Raw genomic sequence first — 23,735 nt, forward strand, 5'->3', positions numbered from 1 at the left:
AATAATTGTTGTTTTGTACCATTCAGTCAGAATCAACCCATAGCTGACCCTCTGGCAGGTTTGAGGCATTTAATTGCACAGGGTTAGGGTCACTATGTTTCATAAAAGGGGGAGACACAGGGGAGAGGAATGCACCACCCTCTAGAACTATCCAAGTTGAAAGAAACAAAAAGTGGGTCCTCCCCGAGAGCTGATGGAGGCAGAACACAGCCCTGCTTAGGATCTGAATTTTATTTCTAGCCACCACATCTATCAGAAAATTGACTTCTTTTTTAAACCTCTAACTTTGTGATATTTTGTGACATCCTGTCTTAGTTAATGTCTTTAAAGGAGTATCTGGGTATTTGACTGTGTGTCTCTATGTATTTATTATCTCTTCTTCAAGAAAATGGCTCATGTAGGCCCAGAGTGCAGGTCAGGCGGCAGGTTGTGAACCCTGCAGGCTTATATCCCAGGGTTGAGAGGTCAGGCAGTGCAGTGTCGAGAGAGTTGTCTGTCAGACAGCTGTCTATGTCTCTGGAGAAACTCCCTTTCTGACAGATGGTTCTTTATATCAAACCACCATGGTCACTGACTTGCCAAACCATAGCTGAGAACCATAGCTGACCCAAGTGGGCCCATGAAAGTGATCATCACGCAGCCCTAGGAAACTGAGACTGGGGAGCTTCCCCAACAGATATTGAAGTACAAGTGGGTTTTGTACTTGGACAATGAGTTAAAAGTCCGGGGAATTTGGAAGCACTTGATAGAAAAAGCCTAGCTTGCCTTGAATAGGCTGTTGGCAGACCTATGGCTATTAAAAGTTGTTTTTTGTTTTTTGTTTTTTTTTTTTTTTATTAAAAGGGTTTTTTTTAAGGTATGAACTTTTATTCATTTGGTCTCAAGTCAGTTACAGGTAAAAGTCCTAGCTGCTTCCAGATCGCAACCACCCTAGGGAGACCAAAAGCCTTCATATTTCTACAGTTGGGAGGAGTGGCAGGGACCCCAAAAAATAGTACCTCCAATGGCTGAATAGGGCAAACAAAAACTAAACTAAAAGAACAAGTATTAAAGAGAAGTTGTTGTGTTTTGTTTTTTTTTTAAATTGTATTACATATAATTCACACAAAAGCAATGCTGTCTACCAACCCCCTGTCTGTGTGTGTGGGCCTGGGGTGGGGGAGATGGGTTTTTTCTCCTTAAGGTGAAGGGAGGGGCTTTTGGAAAGGCAAGAACTTCTTGTCACATCTCCATGTCACGGTTATTTAGAATGATTATTTAAAACAACAACAACAAAGACAATGTACAATTTAAGTCCTGGGCCACATTGTAGAACTCAGGGGGGGAAGTTATTGTTCCACACCAACTGCTGTCACCCTCACCATTCCAGGTTTTAAATCCTTAAATCAAGCACACACATGCGCGAGCGCACACACACACACACGCACACACACACGCACGGGCACAAAACATTGTAACAAATAAAACCATGATAATTTCATCTCAGCTTTTTATTCTTCACAAGTTACGGTTGGATTTTTTTGTTTTTGTTTTTTTATCAAGAAAGGGTGTAATACAACTAAACAGTGCACTTAGAAACATTTGCAGGGGACGATGGAGGGGCCAGACTTGTCATACTCCTGCTTGCTGATCCACATCTGCTGGAAGGTGGTCAAGTAGGCCAAGATGGAGCCTCTGATCCACACAGAGAATTTGCACTAAGAGCAATGATCTTGATCTTCATTGTGCTGGGGCCTGCACAATGGTCTCCTTCTGTGTCCCGTGAAGCTTGGCTACATGTTGGTCCCACTGGACAGCACAGCGTTTGCGTAGAGGTCCTTGCGGATGTCAACGTCACACTTCATGATGGAGTTGAAGATAGTTTCGTGGATGCCTTAAGACCCCATGCCCAGGAAGGAGGGCTGAAAGAGCATCTCAGGCAGCAGAAATGCTCATTGCTTATGGTGGTGACCTGTTTGTTGGGCAACTCACAGCTCTTCTCCAAGAGGGACAAGGAGGCCACCATGACCATCTCCTGCTCAAAGTCCAGGGCATACCAGAGTTACTTCTTGATGTCGGGCACAATTTCCTGCTCAGCTGTTTGGGTGAAGCTGTAGCCTTGCTTGGTGAGGATCTTCTTCATGAGGTAGTTCATCAGGTCCTGGCTAGCCATGTCCAAATGCAGGGTAGCGTAGGGGAGGGCGTTCCCCTCATAGATGGGCACAGTGTGGGTGACCCCATCGCCAGAATCCATCATGATGCCAGTCGTCTGGCCAGAGGCATACAGAGACAGCATGGCTTGGATAGCGACAGGGTGTTGAAGGTCTCCAACATGATCTGGGTCATCTCCTGGTTCACCTTGGGGTTCAGGTGGGGCTCTGCCAGCAACACAGGATGTTCCTCAGGGGCCACATGCAGTTTGTAGAAGGTGTAGTGCCAGATTTTCTCCATGTCTTCCCAGTTGGTGACAGTACTGTTCTCAGTGGGGTACTTGAGGTCTCTTGCTCTGACCTTCATCACCCTTGTATGAGTCCTTCTGGCTATGCCCACCATCATGCCCTGGTGCCGAGGGCATACCATGATGGAGGGGAAGGCAGCCCCATGATGCAGGGGAAGACAGCTGGGGGTGGTGGCGACAGCGTCACCCGCAAAGCCAGCCTTGCACATGCTGGAGCCATTGTTGACCACATGACATTGTCCATGGTGAGCTGGCGTGGCAGATGTGAAACAGACAACTGTGTAGAGGAACCTGTGCTCTGGGCTAGATGAGGTCTCGACTGTCTATTAAAGACAGTTCTAATAAGGACCCAGAAAGAAATGAGAAGATTCTTGTTATGTATCAAAGACTTGGGCTGAGTTATGTTTGATGGAAAAGTTTTAAGTTGTCGATATTTAACTACAGACACTTTGGATCCGACTGGTACAGGAGAAGATTGTCCTTCCTTCTCCAGCAGAGCAACTGGTGGATTCAAATCATGTACCTCTGGGATTCTTGCCACTAGGCTACCAGAGCTCCCTTAACTATAGATTTTTCTAAGTATCACCTTCAAGGTACAGTCTGGTTTTTCTTTGCTGATGATAGTAAAATGCTGGTAGAGAGGAATAAGCCGTGCAAAAAAAGAGCCGGAGCTTGAAGATTAGAAAAAATCTATTATAAAAATTTAGAAAGTATTATCTGGAGGGGACATTAAGAATGTGACTAAATGGTGAGCTCTGGTGGCCTAGTGGCAAGGAGCTGCTCTGCAGTCCCAGGGGTGCGCAGTTCAAATCCATCAGATGCTCTGCTGGAGAAGGATGAACAATCTCTTCCTGTACCAGTGAGATCGGATTTGATGGTACACACACACACACACACACTAATAAATTTAAAAAAAAAGAATGTGACTAAACACTTACTTGGTATACAAATATATACAGTTATCCATCTTATCAGGATTTTTCCATCTTTAAATAAAAGGGACAGAGATGAGACCTAATGGAAGAAAAAGGCTTCTTGACATTCTACAAGCATGAACTGAGAAGATGGAGATCGGTGAATGCGAAGTTATCCTAAAATTTTTTTTTAAAGCCCAAAACAAACAAAAACCACTCAGGCAGCCCTGGAAGCAGCTCAAGAGACCAGTAGGGCTGTCTACACAAGCAGCACTGATAATTACCGTTAGATCAGGGCTTTCCGGGGTTGAATGAGCACCATGGAGGCCTGGGGACAGAGGATTCTTGTCAAGAGTGAATGGAATTTGCCCTGCTGAATTTTCCCTACTGAATTTCAGAGGTGATTGCTTGGCCCTCATCATCCCACCTTTCCCTCAGTTTTCTGTTTTGTGATGTCTGCCTTATGCCATTCCAACCATTGTATTTTGGAAGCAGGTCATATATGTCCTTGATTTCACAGGTTTGCAGATAGAGAAGAGTTCATCCCCAGAGAGCTGATGCGGAAATGGGTTAGGGCTTGATACAGGAATGAGGTAAATGTGTTCTGCATCTGTGAAGGCTGTAAATTCTGGGGAGGCCAAAGTATGGTGGTATGGATAGTATTATGTTGTGTTCCTTCTGCCCCTAAATGAACAAAGAAAATGTTGAAGTCTTAACCCTACACCTGTAAATGTGGCCTTGTTTGGGAAATGGGGTTTTTCTTTATTTTAAGTTGTTTCAAACCATATACTGGAGTAGGTGTGCCTTAGACTTAGCTCTTATAAAAGAGAAGCATCTGCGAGGGAAGACTACATGAGAGGATCTGTCTACAAGCCAAGGAAGACAAGAAAGGCCTGGAGCTGCAGATGTGGCACATATTTCCCTTAGAGTAGAGAGACAGAACAAGGCCTTGGAGATTCTCTGAATTTGGTCTTTAGCTTCTAAAATGGTGAGAACTGTATTTCTGTTCTTTAAAGCCATCTACTTTGTAGCTTTTTGCTCTGGCAGCCCAAGTAGACTCAAGGCATCTTGGAATTTCCCAAGTGTTTGGAAGATCTTTAGTATTCAGGAGTGATCTCATGGCTGACATGTAACTCTAGTAGTGTTTGAGTGGGGGCTAGCTAGACCAGAGAGACAGCTGTATGACTAGAGAGGTGTGAATGAAACTCTGTAATATGGGCCCGTCTGGAGAATTGTAAGGCCAGAGTACTCAAGACTGAGTTCAGGCATGTAGACAGTGATCTAGTCCAGTTTGTGTGAGGGAACTTCCTGAGTGGCAGTGTTGTTGAGCATTGCCACAGTTTGATGCTAAGTGAATAACAGCTATGCCCTGGAGAGCGACAGAAGCTTTGCATTTGGAACCTTCTAGCCCTCACCCTGTTTGTCTCTCTGTTTGGCTACAATAAGACTCATGCTAAGTACAGTGCTTTCTTGAGCCTTCTAATGAGTTGCTGAGCTTAATGATGGCCATGGGAACCACTGTGCTTGTGGATGGTCAAAAGCAAAGGCATGCTGAGGACCTTGAACTTGCAGGTGGCAAGTGAACACTCTAGAGGGAACTTGAACAGACCCGGTTTTGTCTATTTTCCCTCTCCACCACTTTCTGCCCTCATGGCCACTTTATCTCCATGCTTTTTGCAGGTTATCACTGTCCACATCAGTGAGTAATCTCTCCTCATCCTCTCTTCCCTTTGCCTCTGGCAGGAGTTGGGCTGGGGATGAAGATTAATCAGGAGAAGCTGGAGTGGCCCCTGCAGATGCTAGCGCCCCAAGCTGTGCTCCCTGAGAGAGACAAGGAAAAGGCCTTCCTGCAGAGTTGCAGCCTTTTGCCATGCCAAGCCGTGGGACACCTTGTGCCCTCCAGGAGACAAGAAAAGATTGGAGGTCAAAGGTGGGCTCCTGCCAGTGAGCACGATGGGGTCCAGGTGGGCCAGGCTGCTGCAGCGGCCCCAGCCCCCTATACCTGACCCTCTGTCTCCCAGGGCCACTTTGTATACCTGGACTGCGGAAAGGGGTTCATCTTCCTATCTGAAGATCCACCAGTGTGTGCACACTGGGGAGAGGCCGAGCTTCTGTGGCAGAGTTAGCAAGAGCTTTAGCCAGAAACCATATCTGGTGTGATACCAGCATCACCACATGGGTGAGCGACTCTTCTGTTGTTTCCCCTGCTCCAGCACCAGCAGGCTCATGACTCCTGCTTGGAGTACCCACCAACGCATGCATGTCCGAGATCTCGCCAGCTAGCTGGGGCCATGGTGCAGAAGCACATTGGGCACACAACTGCCCACCAGGAATGCCCACCTGAGCCAGCAACTTCAAGGCCTGCTTGGGTGGGCCTGGCTGGGACCATGTTCCTGCTGGTGAGGCAATTCTTGGCCTCCTGCTGCAGTTGGTGGTACGTGGAGGCCCTGTGAGGGCCACCAGTTCATCTGCAACAAGTGTGGCAAAAGCTTCTTCTGGTGGTCTGTGCTCACTGTCCACTGGCATCTGTATGGACAAACAGCCCTACACCTGTCCTGAGTGTGGCCGGCGCTTCAGTCAGAAGCTGAACTTAACCAGCCACCAGCGCAGTCACACGGGTGAGTTGCCCTACCTGTGCACGGCCTGTGGCTGTGGCTTTCGCCAGAAGAAGCATCTGCTCAAGCTCCAGCAAGTCCACCGTGGCGCCCAGCCTCTGGCCCTGGCACCAGGGAGTAGGTACTTTGATGGACTTTAGGGCTTATTGGAAATGGTCAAGGGCTTTCAGAGCTGGAGGATGTGACCCTCCATCAGAGGCAGCTCTTCAGACCTCTCAGTCCTGAGAAGGGGAACCCAGAGGCCTAGAGAGGATGTTCCTAGAGCCCCTCCCCTCTTTCCGCCCCAAAGCCCAGGGCTAGGCAGAGAGGACAGGCCTCAGCTAGACTGAGACACCCAGGATTTGAAGTCAGTGTTCTGTGGACAGGGGCAGACATGTCCACAGTACCCAATATGCCTAACAGCGTTGGTATAGCTTAACAGGTGCTTCTGGTAGAACAGGTGGTCAGGAGGCACAACAGGTCAGAGTGTCCCACTGTTGGAGGTGTGTGTGATGGATCTGACCCAGCCCTGCTGTCTGTGTTAGGACCTGGGCATGGGTTGGAGGAGGTTTGGTGGCTTGAGGATTGCTACTTTTATTTGCCTGACTAGGCCCCTCACCAGCCCCAGAGCTTCAGAGAGAACATGAAGAACAAGACCCTGTGCCATAGGGTCTTGTGCGCCTTTTCAGATCTCCTCCTTGGAACCTGGATCTGTGCCCTCTGAGGGTCCTACTGCCCCCAGGACAGGAATGGAGCCTTTGTGTAACCCTAGCCTTTACGGCTCTGTTTCTTTCTGGAGGAGGTGACAGTGATTTCTTTTCTCCGAGTCAGCTTGCTGCCTTCTTCCCACGGAGCATTCGACTTGCAGCACCCTTCATACACTTAAGGCGATGCCTCTGAGGCCCTGGTTATCTACAGAAAACCCCTGGTTCAAGACCACATCTGCCTCTGTGGGAAAAGAGGATGACAAGAGGGTGAGTGTTAGGACATTAATTTAGAGAGCTGGGAGGTGAGAGGAGTTAGAGTCCAGGAAGGAGAAAGTTGTGCAGCACTGAATTCAGTGCTCTCTTCCTTGGAAGCTTCCAGTCACCCATCAACCTTTCCACGTTCCAGAAGGACATGTGAAGGAGGAGCCTTGTAATACATGGCAGACCCCAGGACTTGGGCTAGTTAGAACTTAGGGACCATAACGCATACTCTCTGATGCCTTTCACACCTCATCCTCCAACATCCCATCTTTCCATGCCCTACCCGGTTTCCCATAAGTAACTGAACTACTCACGGTGTATCCGTGTTCACCCATGGGATCACTTAGTTTTCAGGATGTCTTTGACCCACCCTAGCCTAGGTTTCTCCCTAGATCCTTGCAGTCAGCTTGCTGTTGCCCAGTCTGCCTGCCTTGGGCTAAGTGTCCTGAATCTCATCTGGATCCAGACGAGGAAGGCTTGTAGCCTAGCAACTTGCCTCCTTGAGGAAGATTTCTGTGTGCTGTCACAAGTTCATGGGCTGGAGGGCCAAGAACTGTGAGGACAGAGCCCATTAGAGCAGGTGCCTGAGTGGATCATCATGCAAGCACTGGAGAGTCTGTGGGTGGGAGTGTCATTGTTGAGCAGTGACCTGTTTAGTGACAGTCAGTCACACATAAACAGTGGGACTTAATGAGATATGAGGGTTAATGGAGTTGCTTTTTCTCCTCATTCAAGTTCACCAGAATGTCATTCCCTAACCTCAGCCACTTTCCTCTCACAGGTTTGTTTTTTGTTTTTTTTTTTTTTGGCTAGAAGGTGACAAGTCTAAACCTGAGAACAAGGTGAGGGACATATGCCCCTTCCCCTCCCAGGTACTCACAGACCTACATGGAATAGCCCATTTTATATGCTAGTAGCCTGGGACATTCTATCCACCCAGACTTCCTTGTACATTATCCTGTCTTACCATGACAAAAATTGCTATTTGACCCTCTAAGAGAGGGGTTGGGGATAGTGTGATATGTCCACCGAGGTCATTGCAAATTGATGTCAGATCTCAGACCTCCTGTTGACTGGAGGCTCTTCCACTGCCACAATCACACACTTCCCCACAGCTCGCACTGCACTGTTGGCATAATTCTTAGTTCCTTTTCTTTTTAAAAGAATGAAATCAGGTAAGACTATTTAGAAGGAGACATGCCATTAAATCAGAGAGGGTCAGGTTGGTTAGTCTGGTGTTTTAAATCTAAAATACTTAGAGGTTGAGGGATTGTATAAGGGAACAGGAAACAACTGCACAAATACATTCAGCTCTTAAAAGGTTCCTATTCCACTCATTCATGCATAGGGTTTTCAAGGTCCTGTTATTTCAAAAGTGAATTACCATACCTGCTCCCTAGTCTGGAAACTTACTGAAATTTGTTGATAAAGGGTCACCTTGCTAGTATTTGAAAAACTAGTGTCATAGCTTCTTACATCACAGTAACACACAACCTGTGTGGTACAGATAACACAGCTTTGCATGCAGAAAGTGAAAGAGACTTATGGCAGTTCCTGAAGAACATCAGAACTACAGCCTTCAATTTAGATTACATCTCAATATCAAGGATAAAAAATCCTCGGAAACAGTATGGTAAAGAGAAAAGGTTGACATTATAAAGGATTTACTTTTACCTGGATTTACCGTCAATACTCATGGTAGCAGCAGTAAAGAAGTTAAAAGACATGTTGCACTGGATAAATTTGCTGTTAATGACCACTTTAAAATATTTTAGAGCAAAGATGTGAGTTTAAAGACTAAGGTGCACCTGACCCAAGCCATTATATTTTCAACTGCTTTATATGCATCTGAAAGTTGAGCAGAAGGGAGACTGAAAAAGAAATCATGCCTTTGAATTATGCTGTTGGTGAACAATATTGAATACACCACAAACATCCAAAAGAACAATCGGATCTGTCTTGGAGGTGATGCAGTCACAATGTTCTTAGAGGAAAGGATGGTGAAACTTCATCTCATATACTTCAGGCGTATCAGGAGACAGCAGTTCTTTGAAGAAGATAGCTTGTTTAGGAAGGTCACCAAAAGAGAAGGGCATCCCGTCCCCTAACAAGATGGATTAACACAGTGACTGCAATAATTGGTTTGAATAGGGCAGCGATTGTAAGGATGGTGCAGTTAGCAATGTGAGATCCAGCTCTCAGAACCAGAGTACTTTGAAAAGGGGAACAAAACAACAACTGAAAGAAAACACAGAAAATTTAATCTTTAAGAAGAGGGTCAGGGGACTCCACTCAGGAAGAGTCCATATTGCCTTTAACACTTTATATTTAGAAGTCTTCTCAAAGAGCAAGTTAAGATAAACAACTTTGATTGTTAGTTCCTAAGCAAGCACCATGTTTCTGCAGATTTGTTTGTCTTTCCTCCATACCCAAGAACACTGTGTGTGGAGATAATTACTTGGCCACTTCAGCAGTTTACTGAGTTTCTGCTTATCATATGTAAGTGGGCTACCATCTTCACAAGATTCTGGCATATGTCTAAATCTCAGCACACAAGTCTCTCTCCATGCTGGTTCCCAACAGAGCAAGGTTTACCTCTGTTTTGTTTTTTTTTTCACACAACAAGATCCAGCCAACAGCCATTGTTAGGTGCTGACAAATTGACAATGATACATAATGACCCTGTGAACAACAGATCTGAGCCTTGTTCTTTCTGTCTCTGCCATCCTCCTCACCTCTGGTATTCTTGAGCCCATTGCTGCAATCACTTTTTAAAACCATCTCATTGAGAGTTTTTCTTTCTTTCATTGACCCTCCACCTTTCCATGTATGATGTCTCTTCCCAAGGAATAGCCCCTCTTAACAACATGCCCAATGTATATGAGACGAAGATTCACCATCCTTGTTTCTAAGGAGCGCTTTTGCTGAATTAGTTCCAAGACTTCTTTTTGGCAGTCCATAGGATATTTAGTATTATTTTCCAACACCATAACTCAAAAAAATTAGTTCTTCTTTTGTCATTCTTACTCACTGTCCAGCTCTCAGATGTATAGCAAATGATGGTTTGAATCAGGCACACTTTAGACTTTAAACTGACATAATTTCTCCTAGTACTTTGGAGAGGTCCCTGAAAGCAGACTTTCCCATTGCAATACATCTCCCAATCTCCTGAATGCTGGTACCAAGGGTATTGATTGTGGATCCAACTAAGATTAAATAATTGACAACTTTAACCTTTTCTCCATCAATCATTACAGCTTACGTGGCATTTTTACTTTTCAGAGTACTGAAAAGCAACGATGTCAGCTTAGAGACTAAGGTGCACCTGACCCAGGCTATGGTCTTTGCAATTACTTGCTATGCATCAGAGAGTTGGACAATGACTCAGGATGACAGAAGAAGTATCGATGGCATCAAGTTGTGGTGCTAGAAAAGATCACCAAGGAAACAAATAGGTCTGTCTTGGCGAGGGTGAAACTACGTTTGTCCTTGTAGGCTAAGATTTTCAGTGCAGGAGAGGAAGACCCTGGATGAGATGGATAGATACAGTAACTGGGCCAACAAGGGTATGTGTTTTGGAATCAGATTGGCTCAGGACAAGACAGGCTTCAGAGCTGCTGTACATAGGGTAACTATGAGTCTCAGGCAACTTGATGACACATAACAACAATCACCATCTATCCGAATGTTGCCTGTTGACCCATTGGTGAGTATTTTTGTCTTCTTGATTTTGAGATGTAATCCATATTGAAAATTGAAGACTTTCATCTTCTACAGTAAGCTTTTCAAGTCTACCACACTTAGCAGTAAGATTGTATCACATAACACAGATTGTGTTGTTTTGGTTGTTTGGTTTTTTTTTTGGTGTGTTTTTAAGGTTTGATTTTTTTCTTTTTTTAACTTATTATACTATTTTATTTACAAAATTAAAATACATTGTTTTCCAGACCAGATTCTTCCAATTTCTCTCACCCCCTCTTCAGATTGTACAACTCCAGTATTAATCCACGCCCCCATATACCCCCCATCCCTCTGCTTCTACCCTCCCACCGACTTAGATCCTCATACTTTTTCAACAATCATGATTTTATACAATATTTGCCCTTGTGAGACTGTATCTGTTGACTCAGCATAATGCTCTCCAGTCCCTCCCAAGCTAGGTAATAATTGACAAAATCATTGCTCCTGAGTGCAATGTAATAATCCATTGTATGAAGGTACCGTAATTTCTCACTCTATTCGATTATGGTTGGATATCTGGGCTGTTTCCATGTTCTAGCGATGGTGACTAATGCTAACATGAACATTGTTGTACAAGTCTCCGTTTGTGCCTCAGTTCTAATTTTCTCAGGGTATATGCCAAATAGTGGAATAGCTAAGTCATATGTAATTTCTATGTTCAGCTTTTCGAGGAAGCAGCAAACTGCCTTCCAGAGTGGTTGTACCATTTTACAATTCCACCAACAATGTATAAGGGTTCCTATTTCACCACATCCTCTCCAACATTTATTACTTGCTGCCCTGGTAAACTTTGCCTTTGTTACTGGAGTGAGATGCTACCTCATTGTGGTTTTGATTTGCATCTCTCTTATTGCCAATGATTTTGAGCACTTCTTCATTTGTCGGCCATTCAAATATCTTCCTCTGTGAAAATTCTTTCCATGCTTTTTTGCCCATTTTGTAATTGGGCTATCGGTCTTTTTTTTGTGGAGGCCCAGTAGTATTCTGTAAACTTCCAGTACAAAGAGACTGCCAAATACAGCCAGAAATGCACAATCTGAAGAAGATAAAAATGGAATGGGATCGTCTAAAGGTTAAATCCCTGTGCATATCAAAAACTTTTTCCAACAGTGTGAAAAGAAAACCTACTCACTGAACAAACATTTGGTAATATCATCTCAGACAAGAGTCTCATAACAGAAGTTTACAGACAGATTGTTGATGAGTTTCCCAGTAATCCTGATGCCACATTCTTCCTCATAAAGTACAGCTACTTGAATGATTTGCTCAGCATGCAGATTTAATAGGTATGGAGAAAGGATACAGCCCTGCCACATAACCTTTCTTGACTGTAATCCATGGTGTGTTCCTTGCTTTGTTTGAATAAGAGCTTCTTGGAACACTACCCATTATTTTCCATAAATTTTTAGCTGTTTTTGCAGCTTCTATGTCTTCCCATCTCTACCTACCTCACTACACTTTCTCTGCATAGATCTCTGTTCTCATAATGCTTGTAACAGTCTCCAGTAGGCCTACTTAGGATATGGTTGAATTGATGTTTTGGGTCATGACTGGGCTTTAGTAAAAGAAAAGAAGACTTTGGAGCATGTGCATCTTTGGACTTTCCTCTGTCTATGGCTCCCCCCTCCACACACAACACACACCAGGGGTCCAAAGGGCAGAAACAGCTTGTAGATGTTTTTCCAAAACCAAATAGAGCTGATGTACTGGGCACACACAGCCTTCCTCTTTGATGTGGGGATATGAGGTCAGCACAAGGGGCTTTGAGGATAGAGAGTGTTATCAACCTTGGGGGCCTGAGCAACATCTGTGACCCTACTGCAACAGTCCAGTTCACAGGTTCACCACCAACACTTTTAAGTATGAAAACCTTTCCACTCTTTAGTCCTGCTTCTTCACTTTTAAATAGTGGTGCTGGATTATATGTTTTCTAAGGTACCTTCCAGATCATTTCCTATGATTGCTACCATTATAACTATAGCACATGGCATGATGGGGGTGATCCAGCCCTCTGGGCTCTGAGGAACCACTATTGAATTGGGTAATTACAGAGCATAGCCTTGCCCAAAGGCAGCTGCGGAAGAACCCAGAGATAATGGGTGGGATGCACAGGTAAGGATGTCATTACTCCACAGCTGCTGGTGCAGCTCAGCCTAACCCACCTGCACCAAGTGGCCTTCCATGGGCTTCATTAGGCCTAAGTTGTCACATGCATGCCCAGTTCTGAGGAGGGGACATTTCTGCAGAGAACCCTACATGATCCATCTGCAGAGTCTCTGTGTACCCTTGGATACGTGAAGACCACTGCCAGATTCTCCCTCTCGTAGGCAAACAAGTCTTTGTACATCCAGGGGCCCTAAGTCTCACTTTCCAGATAGAGAGGGCTAATTGGGACCAGAGTATTCAGAATTTAGGATAAGAGAGAAGAGGATGATGCTAAGTGTCGACTTTAGGCCTCAAAATCCCTGATAGCAATGGCTGGGCAGGAGGAAGGGGATAGGACGGGCGGCATTGGTTCCAGCCAGACTCCATTTGGTCCTCTGTCCCACGTGGGCCAGCCCTCGTGGACTCCCTGTTCTGCCCGTCAGTTTATGCATGTTCCAACTCCCAGATTCGCAGGGATGCTAGGCAATAATAGCAGCTGGAGGAGGCTTTGGGGACCAGAGGAAGCCGCCCAGTTACCGTATTTATCTGTGCCAAGACTCCGAAACGCGTCACTGCGGCGCGTTACAGTATTTGTTGGGAGCCGTACATTTCCGTTACTGGGTCTGGGAGTGCCGTGCGTTAATTTCGTGTTTCTCAGGGACTCTGTGGTTTCCTGCAACGTAGGGGAGCTTGAAGTGGACCCACTGTTTCCCCCAGGCATCCAGACCTTGCCTGCGAGGTGGGGTGGGTTTGCAGCTGCAGTAGAGAGGCCTCCGTATTTTCGCTGGGGTGGGGTTGCGGCGTGGAGTTTACCAGCCTCAGGGCGCTCTTAACCTGGTAGCTGGCAAGGTAGTGCTAGCTCAGCTCATTTGATTAATGCAGTGTTTTATTTTTTAATTTTTTTTTTTTTAGTGTTGCGGAAACACTCTTTATGGGGATGAGGGAGAGAGGATACAGAGTCTTCTGGAGAGTTACCGTATTAGCGCCGGGCAGTGCAGACTCTTAAGGAAAGAACCACCGCTAGAGAACGGAGAGACCAGGGTGCAGCCCAGGCCCTGAGTGTGTGGCGGGAAGGAGGAACTTGGGGAGGGCCAGGACCATGCGTGGACCTTCGGCCCTGTGACAGGGTCAGGATGAGACTGTCCTGGGGATTGTAATGGGCTATTTGCAAATATCAGTGCAGCTTCCTAGGAAAGATTTGTGCGCCTGGTCTCTTCGAAGTGCTGCTTGCATCTTCTCTAGGGCGAGGGACTGTTCCATTTCATCGCTGGCTGAAGGTAGGGACACAGCCCCTGAGACCTCACTCTGCTGGCAAATTATCCGAGGCTATGGGGAGGGCTTGGGGGATGGCCAACATGCAGAGTCTGAGCAGGGAGGGGGCTTGGCGGGGAGCTCAGACGGTTGCAGCGTCTCAGTGCCTGCAGGAACAAGTTGCCTGGTCTGTGGTGGCGGAAGCACACCGTGTCCCTACAAGGGCAGGCGTCTTTTTGGGTCTGCCTGGCTCTGCAGAGCTGGTTGTGGGTGTATGCATTGTGAGGGTCCTTTATTGGCTGGGCTGCTGCACAGTGAAAACAGCTGTCAGAGAGAAGACCTGAGGTCTATTCCTGGTTCTGGCTGCTGTGTGACCTTGGGCAGGTATGTTGACCTTGCTGAGAACTAGCTCCCTCTTCTGTAAAACCAGGTGTCCTGAGAATACAGGGGAGCAGTTTAAGAGGAAAGGAGCGCCCAGAGTACTGCGGTCCTTCAGGAGAGCCAGTACAAATGGGGTGTGGTGGAAGCGGCAATGTTAAGCATTTAGTGGATTGATTTTTCTTGGGTCAGGCCTGGCTGTGGGGCTACAAAGATGAGTGAAGCTGAACTACTACCTTCCTCCCAACTCCTAGGTCGGTTCTGTGATTCAAACCATTAAATGCTCATACCTCATTTAGATAAATTAGGAATTGCTGCCTTTAATTTAGGCCTCTTTTGCATTTAGAGGGATTTTTGTTTTGTTATAAGTTTAAATTCCTTTAATTGGGTATGTGTCCCCATTCCTCCCTGAGAATCTGGTGGGAGATGAAGGCACATTCAGATGAAGATAACTCAAATAGTGGGTGACCTTTGAAGGTGTCTTGAGGGACAGGCCTAGTGGGTAACTACCGAGATGGGCTGACATACCATCACATGAGGTGGTGAAGGTCAAGTTAATCAAGGAAGGGTGAGGGATGGGGGGTGATTTGAGAAGGATGTGGCATCAGAGGAGGCATAGAAGCAGAGTATGACCTAGGGTTAGGGTACTTCTTAGCTAGGAAAAGCTGCTTTGAGCAAATCCTTAGAGTGGACAATGCTGGAGTGTTTGTGGGTAGCAGCCTGACTTCTCTCTGCTTCTGCCTCCCTAGGGCCTGCTGAGCAGCCGCTAGACGGGCCCATGACAGAGCCTTTGCCCTCCAGGGGCGGGTCCCCTGACCACGCCTTGGAGGAGGCCCTGGGGGATGAGCGAGGCTTGGTCATCCACCAGCCTGCGGAGGAGCCACCCCACCGTTGCCCATTGTGCGGCCGGACTTTCCCGCAGCAGCCCAGCCTGGTGCGGCACCAGAAGGCGCACGCAAGCCCAGGCCGTGCCACCTTCGTGTGCCCTGAGTGTGGCAAAGCCTTCGGGGTCAAGCACAACCTGGAGGTGCACCAGCGCACACACACGGGCGAGCGGCCCTTCTCCTGCCCCGACTGTGGCCGCCGCTTCAGTCTCAAGCAGAACCTTCTCGCGCACCGGCGCATCCACAGCGGGGAGAAGCCACACGAGTGCGGGGAGTGTGGCCGCCGCTTCCGTGAGCCGCGCTTTCTGCTCAGCCATGCGCGCACCCACACGCGCACTCCCCCTCCGCATCCGCGCCGCCCTGGGGTCTTTGGGGAGCGGCGGCCTTTTTGCTGTGTATGCTGTGGCAAGAGTTTTGCTCGTGAGGGCGCCCTCAAGTTACACCAGCGCAGTCATAGCCGTGTCACCGACGACCCTGTGGCCCATAGGGGCAGCACACTCTGACCTGCAGTGGTTAGGCCTTTGGCAGTCCTGGGGTGAGGTCTTGTCCGGAAGGGCCTCCGGGGCTGTGGGCTACTCCTTACCTGGGAGCCTGGCCTTCAGAGTGCATTGCTGGTCAGGTGATGACTTTTTCCCCTCACCTGGAGCAGGTGAGCAGCAGCTCCTGGGCTCTCCGGTTGGAGGGTGAGGGGTGACAAAGCTAGCCCTCTGAGGGGCTTCCATGGAGTGCTCTTTACTCCACTTTCCCTGACTCAGCTTCAGACCCCAAGGCTCCAGCTTTTCTATGCAGTGTTTCTGAGCAGCTATTTCGCTTTGGGTTTCCAGTCACTTTTCTCCACCCTGGGACACTGTGAGACCATCGCTGGTATCGTGTACTGTTCTCAGACTTCCTCGGATCCTGTCTGAGGCTGTGAGAAGGTAGGGCCCTTTTCCATCAGAACTCGTGCTGGAGAGGGTAGGGACATGAACAAATGAAGCTTATGTGGAGTGATAGGAGTACTAACAAGTTGAGCAAAGTGTTGATGGAATAGAAGAGTGTGGAGGGAAGTTTCTGGGAGCAGGTTCAGTTGTGGAGGCTCTTACCCCAACCAAGGTCGCAGGTGAGAAAGGTGAGCCACAACTGTGTCCCAGCACCTCAGACCCTATCTCAGTGCTCTGAGGCACACACTTGCTCCATATTGCACCTGATGGAGCAAGAGGTGCAAGCTGTGGATTCTGAGCGCCAGGACCCTTTGAACTCTGCTTCCGTGTTCTCAGGTGGCTAGGTGCAGGAATGGCATTGGGGTTGCGGGATAGCAGCAAGGGTCCGAGTGCCTGAGATCATGTGAGGAGGGCCATAAAGGTTTGAGAGGAAGCTTGCAGGCCAGAAGTTCAGAGCCATATTTCAAGAGGAACCTCTCTTCTGGAGAAACAGCCAGCCTTTGGCTTACAGTGCCAGTTGTTGCTCTCTCTGCCTCTTCTCTGCATGGCATGACCCGCTGGGGCCAGGCAACTCTGTGGCTAGACCTCAGATACTTGTCAGAGCTGTTGACTTGTTTGCAAAGGGATTGATGGTCCTTGTGGTGCTTGTTAGATACTCAGACAACTGCTGACTGCCTTCTCCTGGCCTCTCATCTGACTTCTCCTTTCTCTTTGTTTCTGTGAACAGATGTGGAATGGGCAAGAACTCAGGGCCCAGTGGGCTCCAGATGCTTCTAGGGACCAGGAATAGACTCCATAGGTCCAGTCAGCACTTGGCATGAGGACATTTTCCAGAAACACCCACTGTAGGAGGAACCAGAGCTGGGAAATATGTTTGTGTCCTGTGGGTTCCCACTTCTGTGTGAGGAGCACAGTCTTAAAGAAAGAGTGGGCAGAAGCAGAGCCTCTGGACCTGAATTTGAGCCTGATGTCTTAATTTCCTTTCAAAGCAAGGCTTTCAGCTCTTTGGGGCCATGGAGCCTTTTGAAAAAACCTGATGAAAGCTATAACACTCTCCCCAGAAAAACATATTTGTGTAGATTCAAAATTTACAAGCAATTCTATAAACGGAGACCCTCAGCAAGGACTTCTCCAGCCATCTCCTTCATTCCCTTCCCATTCTGAATAAAGAGTCTGAGGAGGAAATGCTTTTCAGTCCCCTCTCCTAGAACTGGATCCAGTTCCTCTCACAGATGATGCTGCTGGGTTATGGGTAGACTTGTTCTCTGACTTAGTGGTTCTGCGGCCTCACTGGTCCTAGGCCCAGGCTTTGCTGGGTCTGAATGAGGAAGGACTCTCCACCCTCACCAGTCTAGCTCAGCCCAGTGCTGCAGGGACAGGAAGACCAAAAGGGGCCTCTCTGGGCCTGTCTCATCCTAAGCAGAAGCCTTCTGTGTCTGCAGAGTACATGTGGCTGGCAGCAGGGTGGAGACACCTGTGTCTTCACCTCTAGGAGTTTAACCTGATATCCACTTGCTTTTTTGTCAGAAAAGCTGCCAATGCAGATGCTGAATTAGATTTTTTTAAATGACACCACGATGTCCTGAATTCATTATACTTTTGTAGACCGTTAGTGTAGGAGAAGCTTAGGTAATCATGGAATCTGCATCCCCATCTCAGTCAGGCGTCTTATGGGCAGGGAGGAGCTGTGTGTCCAGGTGGTAGATGGCATCTGGGGTCCGGTTTGTGGGTTTCTTCTGCCCTGGAGTGTTTACTTGTCTTGTTTTTACTGGCACCTCTTTTTACCTACCCTGGAGCAGACCAGAGAGAGAGAAGGCCTCTGCCATGCAGAGTGACCCATCTTGGCTCTGAGCCTTGTCATAAAAGAGGCCTCCCAGGATGCACTTCTACTTGTTATCCTGCCTGCCTTTCCATCGTACAGGTCAGCATGCCCTCACCTCAAGTTTGCCCTAAACTCTTCAGGGGAACCCCTCCCTGCATCCAGCCAAGCCCAAGTCAGCCACCTCCTTCCTGTTCTTCATGATCTTTGTGTGTAATACTTTCTCCCATAAACCCATATGCAAGCTGTCTTTAGCGACAGGGTCTCTCTCTCTCTCTCTCTCTCTCTCTCTCTCTCTCTCTGTATCTGTGTGAACCCAGTTCGTCTGTGAGCTCCCTGATGGTGAGGGCCTGAGATAACTTTTCAATGCTACATTCTAGTCTAGAGCTGGTTTTGTAAAATTCAGGAAATATTTGCCAACTGGTGGTGAATCAAGCATTGGTGGTTGTGGGATGGTTGTAATTGGACTCTAAAGTCGCCTTGTGTGGAGTGGCTCATGGGGACATTTTCTGGGCAAGATGTGGCTGCCTCAGGGACCAGGGTGAACATGGGAGCCTCAGGTTCACCTGCTTGTGGAGAGGTGATGGTGGCCCCACAGCCAAGTACAGATCAGGAATAATCATTTGGGCTGGTATCTTCTGCATGTCACAGACACCTGTTGGAGTTGATCAAGCTAAATAAACACTCTTGATATCTACTTGTGTGTTGTGTGTTCATTTGGAGCAAGGTAGTGGCTGTTGTCTCTGCTGCTATCCTTTGTCAATTGTGGAGTCCCCTTTTTAGACCCCTGAGGACAGCTGCTCTCAGTTCCCTTAGGGTTAGCTTCCTCTTTGTTGTGCTCACTTCTCTGAAAGGATCACTTGCTACCAGTCTCTCCATTGCTAACTAACCCAGCTCATGGGTGGTGGCAATCTTACCCAGATTTTTTAAGTGGCATTCCTCACAGCAGATTTTTCTTGTTACCACTAACTCTGCCAACAAAGTTAAAACATTCTTGCTCTCAAATAGAAATTGACTTGTAGTTGAGCCTCTGGCAGATTTTCATAGGCTATAACCTTCACAGAAATTTCTCCCACAGAGTTGCTGGTGGATTTAAAGTCTCAGCAAGGCAATACTTTGAGGTAACAACACTACTCCTGTAGACTACGCCACCAGAGCACCAACTCTGCCATTGCATTGTTATGTGGCATAGAGTCTGAACTGACGCGTAGCTGATCCTCCAGTAGGTTTTCAGAAGTTGCAAGTCATACAGGAAAAGATTGCCTGTCTTTCTCCCACAGATCAGCTGGTGGCTTCAAACCGTCTGCTTTTTGGTTGCCAGCACAATTCCTTACTCCCTAGGGTCACCAGATCTTCCACGTAGTTTTTGACGTCTAGTTGGAACCAACTTATAGCTGACTTTCCAGTTGAGTTTTCAGAAGCTACCACACAGAAAGAGATCATCCCTCTTTCTCCCACAGATCAGCTGGTGGATTTGAACCACTTGTCTCCAGTTTGGCAGCGTAACTCCTTAACCACTAGACCACCAGAGGCCTGTCTTGTCGTTAAGTGCTATTGAATTAAGTATGACTCATATTGACCCTATGACAATAGATCTGAACTCTGTCCTATCCTGAACCATCCTTATCATTCTCAACACATTTGAGTCTATTTTGCAGACACTGTATCAATCCCTTCATTGATGGCCTTCCTCTCTTTTACTGACCCTCCACTTTTCCAAGCATGAAGCATGATGTCCCTTTTCAGAGGACAGCCTCTCTTAACATGTCCAAAATATGTGAGACAAAGCTTCACTGTCTTTACTCCCAAGGAACATTGTGGTTGCAGCATGTTGTTGTTATGTACCATTGAGTCACTTCCAACTCTTAGCGATCCTATGTACAACAGCCCTAAACCCTGCTCTATCCCTTGCCAATATTATTGTTTTTGACACACCTATCCCTATTACTCCAGTGATGGAATCAATCCATATCATTGAGGGTCTTCCTCTCCTGTGCTCTCCCAAGCATGACATCCCTCTCCAAGGACTGGTCCATCCTTGCAACATTTCCAAAGTATGTCAGACTAAGCTTCAGAATCCTTGCCTCCAAGGAGCATCCTGGCTTCACCCTCTCCAGGACGAACTTGTTTGTTCTCCTAGTGGTTCATGGTATATTGAATACTCTTCTCCAGCACCAAAGCTCAAAGGCATCAACTCTCCTTGTATCATTCCTAGTCATTGTCCAGCTTCTGAAGCATAGCAAGTAATGACAAAAAACATGGGCTGTATCAGGCGCACCTAAGTCTCCAGACTGACATCGTTGCTCCTCAGTACCTTGGAGAGGTCTCTTGACAGTAGATTTTCTCAGTGAAATTAGTCTTTTAATTTCCTGGCTGTTGGTACCAAGAGTATTAGTTGTAGAGCCAAGCAAACTGAAGCTGTCAACAATCTTAATCTCTTCAGCATCTATCATGATGCTGTCAGTTGGCCCAGTAGGACTCCTTAAACCAAAACCCAAACTCTGTCAGGTCAATTTTGACTCATAGTAATCCTTGATCAGGTTTCTGAGACTGTAAATCTTTATATGAGTAGACTTCTTTTTTTTTCTTTTTTTAAAAATTTTTATTATTTTGTGTGTGTGTACCGTCAAATCAGATCTGACTGGTACAGCAGGAGATTGTTCCTCCTTCCTCGGCAGAGCATCTGGTGGTTTTGAACAGTGCACCTCTGGGATTGCAGTGCAGCTTCTTGCCACTAGGCCACCAGAGCTCCCCATGAGTAGACTTCTTATCTGTCTCACAAGGAAGAGCTGGTGTATTTGAACCACTGACTTTCTCATTAGCATCATAACATGCCATACACTATGCCACCAGAGCCTCTTACATGGCCCAAGACAACAGGACACATAAAAGAACAAATTTGATTGCAGCGATGAAATCTGGTTTTCATTTAATTCCATACCCTTCATAGTATAGACCATAAATCAAGTCCAAGAAGGAAAGTGACTTTGTAATCCATACTGCTTCACCAATAAATATGCAAGGTACACGTGTAACCCTTTCATGGCTTTTATAGGTATTATCTCAGGTGTTCCTGGGGAAATCCCTAGACAGTAGACTCCAGAATGGTTTCCATTGTGCACGAGGGGAGGTGAGGAAGACCTGAGAAGAACAACGACTTGTCCAGAGTTACACACTAGCTATGAAGGAGGATCTAGATGTGAACTTGGTCTGTCATATTAAAAAAAAAAATAGGGCCTTTGACACGCTCACACTTTCTCTGTGTCACCGTGTCACTGCTTACAGTTATGGAGATGATATTAAGGAGGAGAGCCTTTGGGGAAGTCTCACTTGAGGAAGGACCTCAGGTAAGGGGATTCAGGTTGTTACTTCACTTCCTTGGCAACAGAACGAAACATAACTTGGACCACTGATAATCAAGCATTCACATGCTCGCTATGGCTCACTGTTAAATTTACTTGAATAGATACAGTTGGGACAACAGCATGTTCTGTTTCCTCTGAAAATATGAGAGTTCATCTCTAGAAAAATTTCAGAAAATGGCTTCGCCTTCATGCCTGAAGGCTCTGCCTACCATTTTCCAGAAAGAAAGAAAAGGTAACAGGGTTTCTCAGAGGAGGTTGATTCAGGCCAACAGGATGATCCCACCTAGATGGCCCCATAAACCTACCCTAGCTATTCAAATCCCCAGGTCATGCCAGCTCTTGTCTTATGAAGACCCAGTCTGGAAGCAGAGAGGAAAGAGGACCCTGATGAGCATGGGTTCTTTGGGAGAAAATGTGGTAGGTATTCACTTTACATGGGGAGACTTGAGAGGGTAGAGATGGTTATGAAGATATTCATGGTTTGGATCCTTTCGAGAGTAAGTAATGGGAGAGGGGACTATGGAGCCTGTGAAGTCATGCTTAATGGATCAACCCTCAAGCAAGCTGTCTGGTAGATGAAATTATCACCTCTTTAATAAGGACTTGAATCAGAGGGACCTCAATTTCTGTCCTAGCCAAGATTACATGGATTTAGTTTCTATGAACCCCCAGCTATCAGTCCACATGCCACAACTGTCATATCTCATACCTGTCTCTACTATGTGGTGAGTGACATTTCTTTGTGGAAGCTCTTCTGACACCCAGTCTGGAACCATGGCTTGATGGGGGCCTCCACTTGATGTCTCCTGGACCCACAGCCTCTGTGCACTGTCTCTGTAGAGTTCTATGCAGCTGAATGGTAAGGAAGTGGGTGATAGATTCATGTACTTTTTCTCCCCTGAGAGGAATTAGTGCAGGGGCAAGGTGAATGTATATGGGGTGAGGTCTCCGTACTTGGGCCCTCAAGATGGTCAGAGGGTTTCTCAGAGATCAGATACACTTTACAGAGATTCCCTGAATTTCTTCCCAGGGCCTTACCCTTTTAGTGCCACCATTTCCTCCTCCCTTACCACATTGTTGGTTGGTAAAGTATAAAGCAACTTTTGCCATATACAGAAATAAGTCTCTGTACCACTTCCCTTTCATATTAGGGTAAAATCACTTTACTACTTTTAGGGCTGTGGACTGCCAAGAAAACAAACAGATTCATCCTGGAGAGGGTTAAATCAAGCTGCTCCTTGGAGTCAAGGATTCTGGGGCTTCGCCTGACATACTTTGGACATGTTGTAAGGAGGGACAGGTCCTTGGAGAGGGACATCATGCTTGGGAGGGTGGAGGGACGGCACAAGAGGGGAAGACCCTCTGTGAGGTGGATTGATTCAGTGACTGGGGTGATTGGGATGGGTGTGTCAGAGGGAGTGCAATTGGCACAGGATAGAGCAGGGTTTGGGGCTGTTGTACATGGGGTCGCTATGAGTTGCAAGAGACTCGACAGCACATGACAACAACAACAACTTTTAGGGCACTTTTACTCTTGGGGCAACAAATAAGGGCCCATGAATTGATGAATGATGAAGTGAACTGAGCACAAGTGGCATGCTTTAATGAACAGATGCAACCCTGGGTGTGTTCATCAACCCATGCTAGGAAATTCAGAGGACAGCTGTCTTCCCAACTGATGGGAAGAGATCCATAATTTATTCCCATGTCTAAGTAAGGTGATCCAACAGAACGTGAAAATGGTTGAACAATATCATTAATATCACATGTAGGCAAAATACTGCTGAAGATCATTCAAATGTGGCTAGAACGTACATAGATAGGGAACTGCCAGAAGTTCAAGCAGGATTTAGAAGAGGCTGTGGCACCAGGGATGTCAAATGGATCCTGGCTGAAAATAAAGAATATAAGATGAGTGTCTATTTGTGCTTTATTGACTATTGAAAAGAAATTTGATTGTGTGAATCAAAACAAATTATGGCTAACATTGAGAAGGATGGGAATAATAGGTCACTTAATTGTGCTCATGTGAAATCTATACCTAGACCAAGAGGCTGTTGAGTGAACAGAGCAAAGGAACACTTCATGATTTAAAATTAAGAAAAGAGTGTGAAAGGTTGTAGTCTCTCTCCATATCTATCCAATCTGTATGCTGAATGTATTATTTGAGAGGCTGAACTTTTTGAAGAGGAATGTGGTATCAGGATTGGAGGAAGACTCATCAACAATCTGCAATATGCACATTATATAACCTTGCTTGCTGAAATTGAGGAGGACTCGAGGCACTTGCTTCAGAAGATCAAATAATACAGCCATCAA

The 23,735-nt window shown here is 46.6% G+C and overlaps 1 protein-coding gene and 1 pseudogene across 1 annotated transcript; one reads left to right on the plus strand and one right to left on the minus strand.

Annotated features, from left to right (window-relative positions):
• Positions 1 to 1,571: 1,571 nt before the first annotated feature.
• LOC102858605 lies at positions 1,572 to 2,646 on the minus strand (annotated as a pseudogene).
• Positions 2,647 to 5,642: 2,996 nt separating this feature from the next.
• LOC102859010 (endothelial zinc finger protein induced by tumor necrosis factor alpha-like) lies at positions 5,643 to 15,815 on the plus strand. Its single transcript, XM_006887287.1, has 3 exons — positions 5,643 to 5,750; positions 5,894 to 6,083; positions 15,178 to 15,815. Exons 1-3 carry the CDS (start codon positions 5,643 to 5,645, stop codon positions 15,813 to 15,815), a joined length of 936 nt encoding a protein of 311 aa, XP_006887349.1.
• The last annotated feature ends 7,920 nt before the right edge of the window (positions 15,816 to 23,735 follow it).

Source organism: Elephantulus edwardii, unplaced genomic scaffold, assembly GCF_000299155.1.
Source record: "Elephantulus edwardii isolate Elephantulus edwardi_28Jun2011 unplaced genomic scaffold, EleEdw1.0 scaffold00055, whole genome shotgun sequence".
In the NCBI taxonomy this organism is placed as follows: domain Eukaryota; kingdom Metazoa; phylum Chordata; class Mammalia; order Macroscelidea; family Macroscelididae; genus Elephantulus; species Elephantulus edwardii.